Raw genomic sequence first — 17787 nt, 5'->3', positions numbered from 1 at the left:
TCCACCCACCCCCCCAGGATACTTGAAGGAAACTAGAACAAACGACAGTAACTATAGGTTTCAGAGTAACAGCCGTGTTAGTCTGTATCCGCAAAAAGAAGAACAGGAGTACTTGTGGCACCTTAGAGACTAACAAATTTATTAGAGCATAAGCTTTCGTGGACTACAGCCCACTTCTTTGGATGCATATAGAATGGAACATATAATGAGGAGATATATATACACACATACAGAGAGCATGAACAGGTGGGAGTTGTCTTACCAACTCTGAGAGGCCAATTAATTAAGAGAAAAAAAGCTTTTGAAGTGATAATCAAGCTAGCCGAGTACAGACAGTGTGATAAGAAGTGTGAGAATACTTACAAGGGGAGATAGAGTCAATGTTTGTAATGGCTCAGCCATTCCCAGTCCTTATTCAAACCGGAGTTGATTGTGTCTAGTTTGCATATCAATTCTAGCTCTGCAGTCTCTCGTTGGAGTCTGTTTTTGAAGTTTTTCTGTTGTAATATAGCCACCCGCAGGTCTGTCATTGAATGACCAGACAGGTTAAAGTGTTCTCCCACTGGTTTTTGAGTATTATGATTCCTGATGTCAGATTTGTGTCCATTAATTCTTTTGCGTAGAGACTGTCCGGTTTGGCCAATGTACATGGCAGAGGGGCATTGCTGGCACATGATGGCATATATCACATTGGTAGATGTGCAGGTGAACGAGCCCCTGATGGTATGGCTGATGTGATTAGGTCCTTTGATGATGTCACTTGAATAGATATGTGGACAGAGTTGGCATCGGGGTTTGTTACAAGGATAGGTTCCTGGGTTAGTGGTTTTGTTCAGTGATGTGTGGTTGCTGGTGAGTATTTGCTTTAGGTTGGGGGGTTGTCTGTAAGCGAGGACAGGTCTGTCTCCCAAGATCTGTGAGAGTAAAGGATCATCTTTCAGGATAGGTTGTAGATCTCTGATGATGCGCTGGAGAGGTTTTAGTTGGGGGCTGAAGGTGACAGCTAGTGGTGTTCTGTTATTTTCTTTGTTGGGCCTGTCTTGTAGGAGGTGACTTCTGGGTACTCGTCTGGCTCTGTCAATCTGTTTTTTCACTTCAGCAGGTGGGTATTGTAGTTTTAAGAATGCTTGATAGAGATCTTGTAGGTGCTTGTCTCTATCCGAGGGATTGGAGCAAATGCGGTTATATCTTAGAGCTTGGCTGTAGACAATGGATCGTGTGGTGTGTCCTGGATGGAAGCTGGAGGCATGTAGGTAAGTGTAGCGGTCAGTAGGTTTCCGGTATAGGGTGGTATTGATGTGACCATCGCTTATTAGCACAGTAGTGTCCAGGAAATGGACCGCTTGTGTGGATTGATCTAGGCTGAGGTTGATGGTGGGATGGAAATTATTGAAATCATGGTGAAATTCTTCAAGGGCTTCTTTTCCATGGGTCCAGATGATGAAGATGTCATCAATGTAGCGCAAGTAGAGTAGGGGCGTTAGGGGACGAGAGCTAAGGAAGCGTTGTTCTAAGTCAGCCATAAAAATGTTAGCATATTGTGGGGCCATGCGGGTACCCATAGCAGTGCCGCTGACTTGAAGGTATATATTGTCCCCAAATGTGAAATAGTTGTGGGTGAGGACAAAATCACAAAGTTCAGCCACCAGGTTAGCTGTGACATTATCAGGGATACTGTTCCTGATAGCTTGTAGTCCATCTTTGTGTGGAATATTGGTGTAGAGGGCTTCTACGTCCATAGTGGCCAGGATGGTGTTTTCTGGAAGATCACCGATGGATTGTAGTTTCCTAACTATAGGGGTTGTGAGTGATTGCTGGACCCAGGCTAAAAGGAGATTAGCCGGTAAAAGGGAGCATTCTGGAACTGGTGAGGAACTTATCTGTATTTAGTTTGATTAGACATAGATTGTGCGTTTTATTTTATTTTACTTGGTGACTTACTTTGTTCGGTCTGTTACTACTTGGAACCACTTAAATCCTACTGTCTGTATTTAATAAAATCACTTTTTATTTAGTAATTTACTCAGAGTATGTATTAATACCTGGGGGAGCAAACAGCTGTGCATATCTCTCTATCAGTGTTATAGAGGGCGAACAATTTATGAGTTTGCCCTGCATAAACTTTATGCAGGGTAAAACGGATTTATCTGGGTTTAGACCCCATTGGGAGTTGGGCATCTGAGTGCTAAAGACAAGCGCACTTCTGTGAGCTGTTTTCAGGTAAACTTGCAGCTTTGGGACAAGTGATTCAGACCCTGGGTCCGTGTTGGAGCAGACGGGAATGTCTGGCCCAGCAAGACAGGGTGCTGGAGTCCTGAGCTGGCAGGGAAAACAGGAGCAGAGGTAGTCTTTGCACATCAGGCGGCAGCTCCCAAGGGGATTTCTGTGATCCAACCCGTCACAATCCCCATTTCATAGACAGGGAAACTGAGGCACAGGGAAGTTAAATGTCTTGGCCAGAGTTTGTTTCTTTGTTTCCGTTGAAGTAATTATACAAAAGACACCCAGACAAGCTAGATACCTCCTGAGGTCCCTTCCAACCCTGATATTCTATGAAGCCAGGTTTCAGCCGCTCTAACCTGCCATTCGTACTGCAAGAGGAGCCGGCACCAGGGCAAACTCCTGCCAGCCAGCCACCTCCAGCCAGACTCCTTTCCACCCTCACATCAATGTGGGCAGCAAACCCTCGGCCCTCTCCAAAGCCCTGTCTCACAGGTGGCTTTTCAGGGTGTCCAGGACCCGTAGCCCAGGCTATTTCAGATCAGTGGGGGGAGCGAGTTGCCGGGCTCTCGTGGAGATCCTCCTGCCAGGTCCAGTGCGAAATGGGCTCTTTGATCTAGTCTCAGTAGGTGGCCTGGTCAGTGTGTCACTGCTACAGCTGTGAATCCTGGTCAGGAGCCTCACTGAGGGCCGAGGAAAACATGCACACGATGAAGCCAGGAGCCTTCTGGGCCCAGGACGAAGTGTCACAGTTCAGGGCTGTATTTCCCCCTTGTGGTCCCTTGAGGGCACCCGCTCTAGACTCCCAGCTCTTCAGTCGTCCCCGTGTCTCTCTCCCTCCGGAGCAGAGGGGTTTCCAGGCTGCACGGTTCTCTGCCTACACTGCGATATCACCAGCAAGCCAGACTGCCCAAACAGGCCAGCATCTGCGCTTTGCTTTGTCCTCCGAAGCGATGAACAGCCTAGCAGCCATCGGTTACGAGTTCCCACACAGCCTTTCCTAAGGGAGCACAGTTCTGGTCAGGTGGAAGCATGACAGAGAAAACATTTAAAAAAATAGCTTCTAAGAAGCTTTCCAGAGGTCACCCCAATTCCAGCCTCAGGCTCTGGCCTGCGTCCCTCCTTCCAAGTCTCCCCTCGAGACGCCCTGCCCATTCGCTGGAGCAGAAAGCAGGCCCTGAGTCCGTTTAAACTTGGGCTTTTCTTTATTGGTCTTGGGAGAATCTAGTTTGAACCAGCCTACGCGAGCCTCTCCTGGTGGTGGGACTTCTCTGGCAGTGTCACGCCTGAATGAATTTGCCTAATCACCCCCTGCTGCTCTGAGTTCCCGGAGGGCTGTGGTCACCCTCCCCCCATGGAATTACAGACAGTCCCTGGCCCACCATGATACAGAAATGTAATCCAGTGAGAGCTCCCCAAGACACTGCGAGGCACCGACCCCGGGGGTGCTCCGGGCTCCAGCACCCACTGACTAAAAATAGGGGGTGCTCAGCACTTGCAGGGCTGGATTAATCTTTTGTGGGCCCCGGTGGCTGGACTGTGGCCCCGCCCCATCCTGAGACCCCCCCACCCTCTGCTCCGCCCAGAGGCCCCACCCCTGCTCAGCCTCTTCCCCAGGAGGCCCCACCGGCTGCTTGCACGAGAGGGGGAAGGGGTGAGGCGCACCCAATAGCAAAACCAGAAGTCAGTGCCTGTGCTGTGAGGCATTGCCAGGAAGGGCAGCTCCTGCTGGAGCCCTGAGAGCATCCCTGGCCTGAGCTCTTCCCGCTGCGTTTCCTCTTGCGCCCCGTCTCCTGCCACATCTGCAGTGAAACCAGCCCTCTGGATTGGACGCTGGTCTGGTGCCAGCTGACCGAGCTGGTGCTGATCCCACAGCAGGGGCCACCGGGGTGTGGGAGGTTCTTAGTCACTAGTATCTGCATTCGCTGCACCAGCACATTGACCGCCGAGCGTGTCAGTTTGAACCACGGATCTTCCATTTTTAACCCCATAAACCATCTCCTTTCCTCGGCGTCCAAGGATCTCAAAGTGCCTGATGGGCTAATTCATTCACCCGCACCCCCCTGGGAGCTGGACAGTATCATTATCCCACCTTACAGAGGGGGAAACTGAGGCCTGCTTGGTGCTAGTAAGGCCTTGTCCTGCTCCTGTGAACACAGACACTTCTAACCATTCAAGGGGTGCAGGATTGGGCCATTAGTTCACACACCATGTCTTGATCCTTAAACCCAAGGCCACGACTCCTCTGCCAAACTCAAAGTTGGATTCATTGTAAAAGTCCCTCGTAAAGGTGACCTGCAAGAGTGGGGAAATGGAGCCTGCACCCTTATTTGCTTGGCTACTCCAGACACTTTGGGGGTGATTATTTGGTGGGGTTTTTTGTTAATATCAAAGGAATGTCTGGAATATCCATTCCAAGCAGTGGCACTAAATGGAGCAGGAACAACGGAGTCTTGTTAGAAGAGCTCCCAAAAGTCAGACTCCAATGACGAACCAGCCTTCGAAGGGAGGAAGCCCAACTCCTTCTGTTCATCGAGTCATAGAGACCACGGCCAGAAGGGACCATTGGGGTCATCCAGTGCCAGAGACCTGCCCCCAAATAACTCCTAGAGCAGATCTTTAGAAAAACATCCCATCTTGATTTTAAAATTGTTGGTGATGGAGAATCCACCATGACTCTTGGTAAAACTGTTCCAATGTTTAATTACTCTCACTGGTAAAAATGTACGCCTTCTTTCAAGTCTGAATTTGTCCAGTTTCAGCTTTGAGCCATTGGATCGGGTCAGACCTTTCTCTGCTAGATCGGAGAGCCCATCATCAAATATTTGTTCACCATGTAGGGACTCATAGCCGGTGATCAACTCACCCATTAACCTTCTCTTTGGTAAGCTAAATAGATCGAGCTCCTTGAGTCTATCCCTGTAAGGCAGGTTTTCTAATCCTGGAATCATTCTCATGGCTCTTCTCTGAACACGCTCCAATTTATCAACAGCCTTCCGGCATTTCAGGCACCAGAGCTGGACAAAGGACTCCAGCAGCGCTCACACCAGTGCCAAATACAGAGGGAAAATAACCTCTCTGCTCCTTCTCGAGATTTCCCTCTTTATGCATCCCCACATCACGTTCGCCCTTTTGGCCACAGCATAGCTGATTGTCCATCACCACAACCCCCAAATCTTTTTTCAGTGTCGCTGCTTCCCAGGATAGAGCCCCCCATCCTGTAAGCATGGCTGGCAGTCTTTGTTCCTAGATGGTCCTGTGACGTTGCACGCCATATTCTTTATGGAAATATGCTTATGATATGGATGTGACATAACTGAGAGGTACTTTATGCAAGATGGGTCTTGTAAGGTATCACTGGAAAGGTTCTGATTTACTGAATGTGATTATCCAATTTGTATGCCTGTGTCATTTCTGTATCTGAAGTTAGGAATATGGACTATGCAACCATTCCAACTGGGTGTGTATTGGGAAGACACCCACCAGAGGACAGGCCATCAGATTTGATGGGCCATTAGGAAGAAACAACAAGACTATGAGGATACTAATCTCTCTCCCTCCTGGGAGGAGTCCTGGGGCTGAACTGTGACACTACTAGGTCAGGTGGTCTTGTCACATTACCTGGGACTTCTTGTAACTACACTAAAAGGGAAGGAGGGTCAAGTTTGGGAAACAAAGGATTCCCGCCTTATGTAAATCTTATTTAAGGGTGGGGAGGGAGGCAAAGGAGACTCCACTCCATGGCCTGTCTCCCAAGAAGAAAGATGGCTAAAGACACCTGAAGGGAAGGCGGGGGGAGAGTCCAGACTGAGACGGGTCCAGTCTGAAAAGAAATATAACTGGAACTCTACATCGCAGAAACTTTGCAACCCACCTAAAATAACACGTAAGGTAAGAAATTACATTGTGTAACCTGTTTCTTAAGTATACTGAGCTTAGCTTGTGTATTTTGTTTTATTTGCTCAGTAATCTGCTTCGCTCTGTCTGTTATCTCTTATACTCACTTAAAATTCACCTTTTGTACTTAATAAACTTATTTCTTGTTTATAATATAACCCCGTTTGTACAGTTCATAACTGGGGGTGGGGGAGGTAAGAGGCTGTGCATACCTTCCTCCACATTGAGGGAGGAGGCGGATTTCATAATATACTAGGGCTGTCAAGTGATTAAAAAAATTAATTGCGATTAATCGCACTCTTAATAATAGAATACCATTTATTTAAATATTTTGGGTTGTTTTCTACATTTTCAAATATATTGATTTCAATTACAACATAGAATACAAAGTGTACAATGCTCACTTTATATTTATTTTTGATTACAAGTATTTGCACTGTAAAAAAAACAAAAGAAATAGTATTTTTCAATTCACCTAATACAAGTACTGTAGTGCAATCTCTTTATAATAGGGTTACTATATTTCCACAATCAAAAAAGAGGACACGGGGGGGGGGAGCCCCACCTTAGCCCCACCCTGCCCCACCCCATCCACTCCCTCCCACGTCCTGCCCCCTGACTGCCCCCCTATAAACCCCAATCTCCCCTGCTTCTTGTCCCCTGACTGCTTTGACCCTTATCTACTCGCATGGGTGGCAGGGTTGTAGAAATTTTGGTGGTGCCCAGAACCCACCCCCCGCACCTACCTAAGGCTCTGGGAGAGGGGTTGGGTGCGGGGGAGGAGGTCTGGGGTGCAGGTCCTGGGCTGGGGATTAGGGTGCAGGAGGGGTGCAGGCTCTGGGATAGAGTTTGGGTGCTGGGTACAGGCTCTGGGCTGGGGCAGGGGGGTGGGTGTGCAGGAGGGGGTGAGGGGTGCAGGCTCTGGGATGGAGTTTGGGGGTGGGAGGCGGTGCAAAGGGAGGGAGTGCAGGCTTTGGGAGGGAGTTTGAGGGCAGGAAGGTGTGTGTGGAAAGGGGGAGGGGGTTTGGGAGGAAGTTTGGGGATAGGAGAGGATGCAGGGGTGAGGGCTGTGGGGCTGAGGATGAGGGGTTCATGATGCAGGAGGGGGCTCAGGGCTGGGGCAGAGGATTAGGGTGCGGGGGGATGAAGGCTGGGGATGAGGGGTTTGGGGCATTGGAGAGGCTCGGGGCTAGGGTGGAAGGGCAGGGTAAGGGCAGCCTGTCTTCCGATTAGTGGATGGGGGACGCTAGGACCCGGGGGCAGCAGACAGCAGTTGCTGCCGGCTCTGGCAGTACAAGCAGGCAAGGGAGAGGCAGGCAGGGAGGGGAGTCCACGGGGGGGACGGACGGACGCATGGAGGGAGGGTGGCAGGTGGAGGCCGGGGACCCATCCAACACTCCCCCGCTCCCTGACTGCCCCCCCAGACTCCCCTTACCATTCTGGCTCCACGTGTAGGCAAAACACGCTGCCCGGTGGGTTGGTTTCTGTGTTACACAGGGCTGCAGACAGAGGAAGGGGGGAGCAGGGGAGGGCTCTGGCTGCTGGAGGCCAATGGTAGCGGCTCAATCGGCCCAGCTGCCCAATCAGCAGCCGCACTCTGCATGGAAGGGAGGGAGGGAGGCGAGGGAGAAAAAACCCTCGGACATTTTAACCTTGTTACCAGTTCCTCCCAGAAGGCTATTTAGAGATGCAAAAGCCGGACATGTCCGGGGAAATACGGACGGATGGTAACCCTACTTTATCATGAAAGTTGAACTTACAAATGCAAAATTATGTACAAAAAAACCTGCATTCAAAAATAAAACAATGTAAAATTTTAGAGCCTGCAAGTCCACTCAGTCCTACTTGTTGTTCAGCCAACCACTCAGACGAACAAGACTGTTTACATTTTCAGGAGATAATGCTTCCTGCTTCTTGTTCACAATGTCACCTGAAAGAGAACAGGCATTCACATGGCACCATTGTAGCTGGTATCGCAAGATATTTACATGCCAGATGCGCTAAAGATTCATATGTCCCTTCATGCTTCAACCACCATTCTAGAAGACATGCGTCCATGCTGATGACGGGTTCTGCTCAATAACAATCCAAAGCAGTGCGGACCGTCGCATTTTCATTATCAGATGCTACCAGCAGCAGGTTGATTTTTTTTTTTTGGTGGTTTGGGTTCTGTAGTTTCCGCATGAGAGTGTTGCTCTTTTATGACTTCTGAAAGCATGCTCCACACCTCGTCCCTCTCAGATTTTGGAAGGCACTTCAGATTCTTAAACCTTGGGTCAAGTGCTGTAGCTATCTTCTTTGCGTTTTGTCAAATCTGCAGTGAAAATGTTCTTAAAATGAACAATATGTGCTGGGTCATCATCCAAGACTGCTAGAACATGAAATATATGGCAGAATGCGGGTGAAACAGAACAGAGACATACAGTTCTCCTCCCAATGAGTTCAGTCACAAATTTAATTAATACATTATTTTTTTAACGAGTGTCATCAGCATGGAAGCATGTCCTATGGAATGGTGGCCAAAGCACGAAGGGGCATATGACTGTTTAGCATATCTGGCACGTAAATATCTGGCACGTAAATACCTTGCAATGCCGGCTACAAAAGTGCCATGTGAATGTCTGTTCTCACTTTCTGGTGACATTGTAAATAAGAAGAGGGCAGCATTATCTCCTGCAAATGTAAACAAACTTGTTTGTCTTAGCGATTGGCTGAACAAGAAGTAGGACTGAGTGGACTTGTAGGCCTGAAGTTTTGCATTGTTTTGTTTTTGAGTGCAGTTATGTAACAAAAAAAATCTACATTTGTAAGTTGCACTTGCGTGACAAAGATTGCACTACAGTACTTGTATGAGGTGAACTGAAAAATTCTATTTCTTTTATCATTTTTACAGTGCAAATATTTGTAATAAAAATAATGTACACTTTGATTTCAATTAGAACACAGAATACAATATATATGAAAATGTAGAAAAACATCCAAAATATTAAATTTGTTTCAATTGGTATTCTATTGTTTAATAGTGCGATTAAAACTGCGATTCATTTTTTTGAGTTAATTGCATTAGTTACCTGCGAGTAATGGACAGCCCTATAATATCCCTTTGGGTCTGCACTCCAAGGGAGGTGGACACCTGAGTGCTGGGGCAAATCCCCTAAGCTGAGTCTTCCCAGAACTGATCTGTGTCTATGTCGTTCTGCAGTTGGGTGTGGCCCTGCCTGTGTGTGTGCTGGAGGAGGCGTAATAGCCTGGCTCCGGTCAAAAGGGGGCCCAGGCTGGCAGAACAGGCAGGCTCCGTGGTATCTCAGCACATCAGGGGGCAGCTGGTCACAGTTCCATTTACATTTCGGCAGATTAAAGTGCATATTGTTTGCTTGCGCCCAACTTACCAAGTGATCCAGCTCGTTCTGTCTGTTCGGGAGGGAGGGCTCCCACTATAACAGCCTCCAGACACCCTTCATTTCACCCCACCCCACCCCCCGGTGCATCCTTCAGCAAAACCAGGGTAGACCTGGTATTTCTAAGGATAAACAGAAAATATTGAAAAAATAAATCCTTCAGACCATTTCCTCCCGATGATAAAGAAGCGCAAAAGGGCAGTTTCAAAAATAATCTTTTGCTGGTCACTTTTTAACACAAAATAACATTCCAAGTCTTTGGGCCTGACCCTGCAAAGTCCATAGGAACAGGGGAGGTCCTTGGGCATCTTTCAGGGTTGGGGCCATTTCTTTCTTCTTTAGGCGGAGAACCAGGCCCTGGATGTCAGCCAGATGGATGATTACAGACTGAGAAGAGCTGGGAATCGTTGGAAAGTTAAAAGTAGCAACTCTGTTTTAATGCTGCAGGCCAGGAGGATGGCAATGATTTCCTGTTTGGTGCTGCGACGCTAGTGTAAAACGGGCCCAATCCCAAATGGGATCGGGATTGCTGACTAGATAAGTGTCATTAATATGCAAATTACTCTCCCCTTTTGTCTCCAGAATTCAACATCAAAGGAATATCCTCTCCAAGCACAAGAGCATCCAAATGAGCTAGGAACAATAGGCCATTGTTCGCACAGCTCCTGAAAGGCTACAAATGCTTCATGTGAGAATTGTTGCCCCCCTCGTGGGAAGGCTTCAGAATGGTCACTGCTCTTTTGCAGCCGGTTGGGGATTTTGGTTTCTGGATGTCCTTGCCCACAGAAAGGTCACGCAGAAAACACTGGTCAGGCAGAAACGGCCATTATTCTTCCTGGGGCCCAGAACAGCTTCTAACACGCCACTTGCACCTGCCTGCCCACAGCTCATCATGTCCATATCCAGCCTGGGCTGTGCACAACGAAGGCGGGACATGTAGCAACACGCAAAGGTCTGGCCTGTTACAGCCAGCAGGGCTGTTAGCCAAGGCCTTGTCTGCACTGGGGATTTTAGCCACTGGTGTAGCTGCCCCAGTGCAGACCCCTAGGCTAGCTGCATTGCACTAGTGCATCGACACTGGGGGTGTCCTCTCACCACTGCAGGGGAAGTTACTTCCTGAGCGTGAGATACCCCAGCAGATCCTCAGAAGAGACCCACTCCAGTCCATCACTTAGGCCCCAGGGGTTGAACTGCAGCCTGGTAGCAGGCGCTGGTTGGACTTCTCCGCGGGCTCTAGCACTTACTGCAGAATTTAAGCTTTCCTTTGCAACCCCGAACTTTCTAATTGCTAGGGTTGCAAGATCCACTTGCAAAAGTGACCCCCATGCATTGCTACCCCCAGAGTTGGCAGGATCCAGCCGGAGAGGAGCCTCCATCCATTTCGGGGAGGTGCGAACTCCCCAGCATAACCATGACCATATAAGTGTCTGTACCGCTAGCCGTTTCCCTGGGGTTCAGTTCAGAAGCGCCCAGCTCGACTGGGATAAGGCTAGTGTTTGAAGAGAGTCTGGCTTTATTGGGCTGGTCTGACTCCTGCTTGTGCCTCTGGGAGAACCAAGCTAATTCCAGGGACACCTTGCTGGGAAGCAGGTCACCCTAAAAATAAGTGTGTGCGTGGCAGGCGGAGGCTTTATTCATGTCCTGTAGGAATCCCTACCTGGGCGGTTCCTTGGTTCCAGCCCTCTCTCGCTCACTAAGGACCGAATGGGATATTTTCCGTTGACTTCAGGCTTTGGACAGCCAGCGTATGTGGTATGTGGCTCAGGGGGAGTCCAGGTGGAGGCTTTTGGGAGCCAGCAGGCCCTGTTGATTTCACAGCGGCTCCTCCTCCCAGCTGGGCACTCAGTGGAAATGAAGGACATTCAGACGTGACGTTATCCCACCCAGCTAATGCCTTGCTCTCCGTGCAGGGGCCGGATGGGGGGAGCAGGGAGGGAACAGAAAGTGCATCTGGCTCCTTGCATGGAGTTCCAGTGACAGCATTTCTGAGCTGGCCTGGTTCCTCGCACGCCCTGCAGGAGACCTCAGCTCTGGCAGGGCAGGAGCCAGGTGTGCGTTGTGCTGGGGAGAGCGGGCGAGGACAGGGACGCTTTCCCGGCCCACCTGCATTTCTCATGGTCTCCCCACATCTTAATGAGGTCGAAAGCAGCTCAGAGAGTGGATCTTGCAGGGCCAGGCTCCCCCCATCCCACCAGCTCAGCTCTCTGCTTAGTTCTTCCAGCCAGGAGGGCTTTGATCCCAGTCACCGAGTGGGTGTGAGCAGGCCCTGTGGAAAGCACCATTTAAAGTCAGCCTCCCAACACGGTACTGCAGGGGGGCAGGGCGAGAGCAGGGAAAGGAGACAAAATACCATCCTGGAATCAGGCTTGATCACCCGGAGGCTTCTGAAGCCCGTCTGGCAGGTTTTAGGCCATTAAAAGTCCGGTTGGCGGTGCAACAGGGCTAAGGCAGGCTTCCTACCTGCCCCGATTCCACACAGCTCCTGGAAGCAACCGGTATGTCCAGTTCCTAGGCGCAGGGGCGGCCAGGGGGTTGGGAACCGTGGACAATGGAAGCTGCAGGGGCAGTGCCTGAAGGTAGGGGCAGTACGTGGAGCCGCCAGGCCGCCCCTGAGTCCAGGAGCCGGACATACCGGTTGCTTCTGGGAGTTGCCTGAGGAAGTGATGCCTGCCTGGAGTGTGCACCCCTCACCCCCTCTTACACCCCCCACACCCACATTCCCTCCCAGAGCCCATACCTCCTGCCCCAGCCCTGAACCTCCCTGCACCCAAACTCCTTTCCAGCACCTGCACCCCAACCCCCTGCCCCAGCCCTGAGCCCCCTCCCACACCCAAGCCCCCTTCCGCACCCAAACTCCCTCTAAGAGCCTGCACCCCCTCCTGCACCCCAGCCCCCTGCCCCAGGCTCAGCCCAGAGCCCTTTCCCACACTCTGAACCCCATGGACCCATCCCCAAGCCTAGAGCCTGCACCTCCAGCTGGAGCCCTCACCCCCCTCCCACACCCCAACCCCAACCCCCGTCCCAGCCCGATGAAAGTGAGTGTGTGTGGGAGGGGAAGCAAGCAATGGAGATAGGGGGGATGAAGTAAGTGGGGCTGGGGCTTTGGAGAAGGGGTGGGCCAGAGGCGGGGCCTCTGAGAGGGGGCGGGACAAGGGTGGCAACCCTAGGGGTGGGATGTCTTTGTTGGTGCTTTGCCATCGTCATCCAATCTCTGCTGTGCCTGCTGCAGGTTCTGCAGCCCCTTTCCCAGCTACTCTTTGCCACCCTTCCCCGCACCCTACCTTGCCCTTGCCCTTGCCCCTCTCACTAGACCTGCAGCACCTCTTGCTCCCAGGCACTGCCCTCTCATCTTCATCTCCAGCTCCACCTCCACTCTACCCACGCCCTCACCTTCTAGCCCCGCCCCTTCCCTTTAGCCCCTCCCCTCTCATATCTAGCCCCTCCCCTCTAACCCCACCCCCTCCAACCCCTTCCACTCTCCATATAGCCCCGCCCCTTCTCTTTAGCCCCTCCTCTCCCATCTATAGCCCCTCCCTACTCCTTTAGCCCCGCCCATTAAGCCCCTCCCCTCTCTAGCCCTTCCCCCTCCAGCGCCTTCCCCTCCCCATCTAGCCCCTCCCTCTAGCCTCTTCCCTTCCCCCTGCCCGCTCTGCCATAGCCCCTCCCCCTCCCCAGCCTCTACCCTCTCTTAGCCCCGCCCCTCCCCAGGGCCTCCCTCCGCACTCGCCCCGCCCCATCTGGCCCCGCCCCCGCTGTTTTGTTCCTTCTCCGGGTTCGTGAAATTGTCAATAAAAAAAAAACCCACAGGGGACAGGGGGCGGGGCCGCCCCAGGGGGCGGGGCGACGGCCTTTGTGCTGGTAGGTCGGTGGCGCGCCGGGCCCGCCCCCGCGGCGCGCTGATTGGCGGGAGCCGTGGGGGGCGTGGCGGACGGCGGGCGGCCGGGGGGAGGAGGAAGCAAACAAAGATGGCGGCGGCGGTGGCGGGGTGAAGCGTCGGCGGCGCAGTCTGGGCCGGCAGCAGCGCGGGGCGGGCGGCGCCATGTCCGGGGCGGAGGAGCGGGAGCCCGGCGGTGGGGGCCCGGCCGCCTCCTCCTCCGCGGCGGCCTCCTCCTCCGCGGGGCTCGGGGAGGCGGCGGGGCCGGCGGCGGCGGGGCCCGAGGAGCCGGGGCTGCTGCTCGGCGGGGCCCGGCCGCACGCGGAGCCCGCCGCCGACCCGGACGCGCCGCCCAAGAAGCGGCTGAAGGTGGCGGGGGCGGGCGGGGCCGAGGGCAGCGTGAAGCTGGAGGAGCGGCTGTACTCGGTGCTGTGCTGCACGGTGTGCCTGGACCTGCCCAAGGCCTCGGTCTACCAGGTACCGCCCCCCCGAGCCCCCCTCGGGGACCCCCCCAGAGCCCCCCTCGGGGACCCCCACACCCCCCCCGCCCCGCACGGTGTGCCTGGACCTGCCCAAGGCCTCGGTCTACCAGGTACCGCCCCCCCAGAGCCCCCCCTCGGGGACCCCCCCCAGAGCCCCCCTCGGGGACCCCCCCAGAGCCCCCCTCGGGGACCCCCACACCCCCCCGCCCCGCACGGTGTGCCTGGACCTGCCCAAGGCCTCGGTCTACCAGGTACCGCCCCCCCGAGCCCCCCTCGGGGACCCCCCCAGAACCCCCCTCGGGGACCCCCACACCCCCCCGCCCCGCACGGTGTGCCTGGACCTGCCCAAGGCCTCGGTCTACCAGGTACCGCCCCCCCTCGGGGACCCCCCCAGAGCCCCCCTCGGGGACCCCCACACCCCCCCCGCCCCGCACGGTGTGCCTGGACCTGCCCAAGGCCTCGGTCTACCAGGTACCGCCCCCCCGAGCCCCCCTCGGGGACCCCCCCAGAGCCCCCCTCGGGGACCCCCACACCCCCCCGCCCCGCACGGTGTGCCTGGACCTGCCCAAGGCCTCGGTCTACCAGGTACCGCCCCCCCGAGCCCCCCTCGGGGACCCCCCCAGAGCCCCCCTCGGGGACCCCCACACCCCCCCCGCCCCGCACGGTGTGCCTGGACCTGCCCAAGGCCTCGGTCTACCAGGTACCGCCCCCCCGAGCCCCCCTCGGGGACCCCCCCAGAACCCCCCTCGGGGACCCCCACACCCCCCCGCCCCGCACGGTGTGCCTGGACCTGCCCAAGGCCTCGGTCTACCAGGTACCGCCCCCCTCGGGGACCCCCCCAGAGCCCCCCTCGGGGACCCCCACACCCCCCCCGCCCCGCACGGTGTGCCTGGACCTGCCCAAGGCCTCGGTCTACCAGGTACCGCCCCCCCCGAGCCCCCCTCGGGGACCCCCCCCAGAGCCCCCCTCGGGGACCCCCACACCCCCCCCGCCCCGCACGGTGTGCCTGGACCTGCCCAAGGCCTCGGTCTACCAGGTACCGCCCCCCCGAGCCCCCCTCGGGGACCCCCCCAGAGCCCCCCTCGGGGACCCCCCACACCCCCCCGCCCCGCACGGTGTGCCTGGACCTGCCCAAGGCCTCGGTCTACCAGGTACCCGCCCCCCCGAGCCCCCCTCGGGGACCCCCCCAGAACCCCCCTCGGGGACCCCCACACCCCCCCGCCCCGCACGGTGTGCCTGGACCTGCCCAAGGCCTCGGTCTACCAGGTACCGCCCCCCTCGGGGACCCCCCCCAGAGCCCCCCTCGGGGACCCCCACACCCCCCCGCCCCGCACGGTGTGCCTGGACCTGCCCAAGGCCTCGGTCTACCAGGTACCGCCCCCCCGAGCCCCCCTCGGGGACCCCCCCAGAGCCCCCCTCGGGGACCCCCACACCCCCCCGCCCCGCACGGTGTGCCTGGACCTGCCCAAGGCCTCGGTCTACCAGGTACCGCCCCCCCGGGGACCCCCCCAGAGCCCCTCCCCGGGGACCCCCCCACAACCCCCCCCGGATCCCCCAACCCTGCCCCACCCCCCACGGTGTGCCTGGACCTGCCCAAGGCCTCGGTCTACCAGGTACCGCCCCCCCGAGCCCCCCTCGGGGACCCCCCCAGAGCCCCCCTCGGGGACCCCCACACCCCCCCGCCCCGCACGGTGTGCCTGGACCTGCCCAAGGCCTCGGTCTACCAGGTACCGCCCCCCCGAGCCCCCCTCGGGGACCCCCCCAGAGCCCCCCTCGGGGACCCCCACACCCCCCCGCCCCCGCACGGTGTGCCTGGACCTGCCCAAGGCCTCGGTCTACCAGGTACCGCCCCCCCGAGCCCCCCTCGGGGACCCCCCCAGAGCCCCCCTCGGGGACCCCCACACCCCCCCCGCCCCGCACGGTGTGCCTGGACCTGCCCAAGGCCTCGGTCTACCAGGTACCGCCCCCCCCGGGGACCCCCTAGGGGACCCCCACAGAGCCCCCCCGGGGACCCCCACACCACCCCGCACGGTGTGCCTGGACCTGCCCAAGGCCTCGGTCTACCAGGTACCCGCCCCCCCGAGCCCCCCTAGGGGACCCCCCCAGAGCCCCCCTCGGGGACCCCCACACCCCCCCGCCCCGCACGGTGTGCCTGGACCTGCCCAAGGCCTCGGTCTACCAGGTACCGCCCCCCCGAGCCCCCCTCGGGGACCCCCCCAGAGCCCCCCTCGGGGACCCCCACACCCCCCCCGCCCCGCACGGTGTGCCTGGACCTGCCCAAGGCCTCGGTCTACCAGGTACCGCCCCCCCCGGGGACCCCCTAGGGGACCCCCACAGAGCCCCCCCGGGGACCCCCACACCACCCCGCACGGTGTGCCTGGACCTGCCCAAGGCCTCGGTCTACCAGGTACCGCCCCCCCCGAGCCCCCCTAGGGGACCCCCCCAGAGCCCCCCTCGGGGACCCCCACACCCCCCCGCCCCGCACGGTGTGCCTGGACCTGCCCAAGGCCTCGGTCTACCAGGTACCGCCCCCCCAGAGCCCCCCTCGGGGACCCCCACACCCCCCCCGCCCCGCACGGTGTGCCTGGACCTGCCCAAGGCCTCGGTCTACCAGGTACCGCCCCCCCGAGCCCCCCTCGGGGACCCCCCCAGAGCCCCCCCCGGGGACCCCCACACCCCCCCGCCCCGCACGGTGTGCCTGGACCTGCCCAAGGCCTCGGTCTACCAGGTACCGCCCCCCCGAGCCCCCCTCGGGGACCCCCCCAGAGCCCCCCCCCCGGGGACCCCCACACCCCCCCGCCCCGCACGGTGTGCCTGGACCTGCCCAAGGCCACGGTCTACCAGGTACCGCCCCCCCGAGCCCCCCTCGGGGACCCCCGAGAGCCCCCCTTGGGGACCCCCACACCCCCCCCCGCCCCCCATGGTGTGCCTGGACCTGCCCAAGGCCTCGGTCTACCGGGTACCGCCCCCCCCCGGGGACCCCCCTCGGGGACCCCCCCGAGCCCCCCGGGGACCCCCCACACCACCCCGCACGGTGTGCCTGGACCTGCCCAAGGCCTCGGTCTACCAGGTACCCGCCCCCCCCGGGGACCCCCCCAGAGCCCCCCCGGGGACCCCCCACACCCCCCCGCCCCGCACGGTGTGCCTGGACCTGCCCAAGGCCTCGGTCTACCAGGTACCGCCCCCCCGATCCCCCCCTAGGGGACCCCCCAGAGCCCCCCTCGGGGACCCCCACACCACCCCGCACGGTGTGCCTGGACCTGCCCAAGGCCTCGGTCTACCAGGTACCGCCCCCCCGAGCCCCCCTTGGGGACCCCCACACCCCCTGCCCCGCACGGTGTGCCTGGACCTGCCCAAGGCCTCGGTCTACCAGGTACCGCCCCCCCCGGGAACCCCCCAGAGCCCCCCCGGGGACCCCCACACCCCCCCGCCCCGCACGGTGTGCCTGGACCTGCCCAAGACCTCGGTCTACCAGGTACCGCCCCCCCGAGCCCCCCTCGGGGACCCCCCCAGAGCCCCCCTCGGGGACCCCCACACCCCCCCCGCCCCGCACGGTGTGCCTGGACCTGCCCAAGGCCTCGGTCTACCAGGTACCGCCCCCCCGAGTCCCCCTCGGGGACCCCCCCCGAGCCCCCCTCGGGGACCCCCACACCCCCCTGCCCCGTACGGTGTGCCTGGACCTGCCCAAGGCCTCGGTCTACCAGGTACCGCCCCCCCGGCGACCCCCTCGGGGACCCCCACACCACCCCGCACGGTGTGCCTGGACCTGCCCAAGGCCTCGGTCTACCAGGTACCGCCCCCCCGGGGACCCCCAGAGCCCCCCGAGGGGGACCCCCAGAGCCCCCCCCGGATCCCCCAACCCCGCCCCACCCCCCACGGTGTGCCTGGACCTGCCCAAGGCCTCGGTCTACCAGGA

General features: G+C 57.8%; 1 protein-coding gene across 1 annotated transcript in view; it reads left to right on the top strand.

The window, feature by feature from the left end:
• The first annotated feature begins 13495 nt into the window (after window positions 1–13495).
• The window catches only part of ZFTRAF1 (zinc finger TRAF-type containing 1), a 48351-nt gene continuing 44059 nt past the window's right edge, over window positions 13496–17787 (top strand). The window contains exon 1 of the mRNA XM_054017052.1: window positions 13496–13866. Coding sequence (XP_053873027.1) covers window positions 13555–13866 — 312 coding nt within the window. The 5' untranslated portion in view covers window positions 13496–13554. The remainder of the gene's footprint in view (window positions 13867–17787) is intronic.

The sequence above is a fragment of the Malaclemys terrapin genome, chromosome 2 (assembly GCF_027887155.1).
Source record: "Malaclemys terrapin pileata isolate rMalTer1 chromosome 2, rMalTer1.hap1, whole genome shotgun sequence".
Lineage (NCBI taxonomy): Eukaryota > Metazoa > Chordata > Testudines > Emydidae > Malaclemys > Malaclemys terrapin.
The sequence above is the reverse complement of the archived record's forward strand: the minus strand, read 5'-3'. Positions and strand labels throughout refer to the sequence as shown.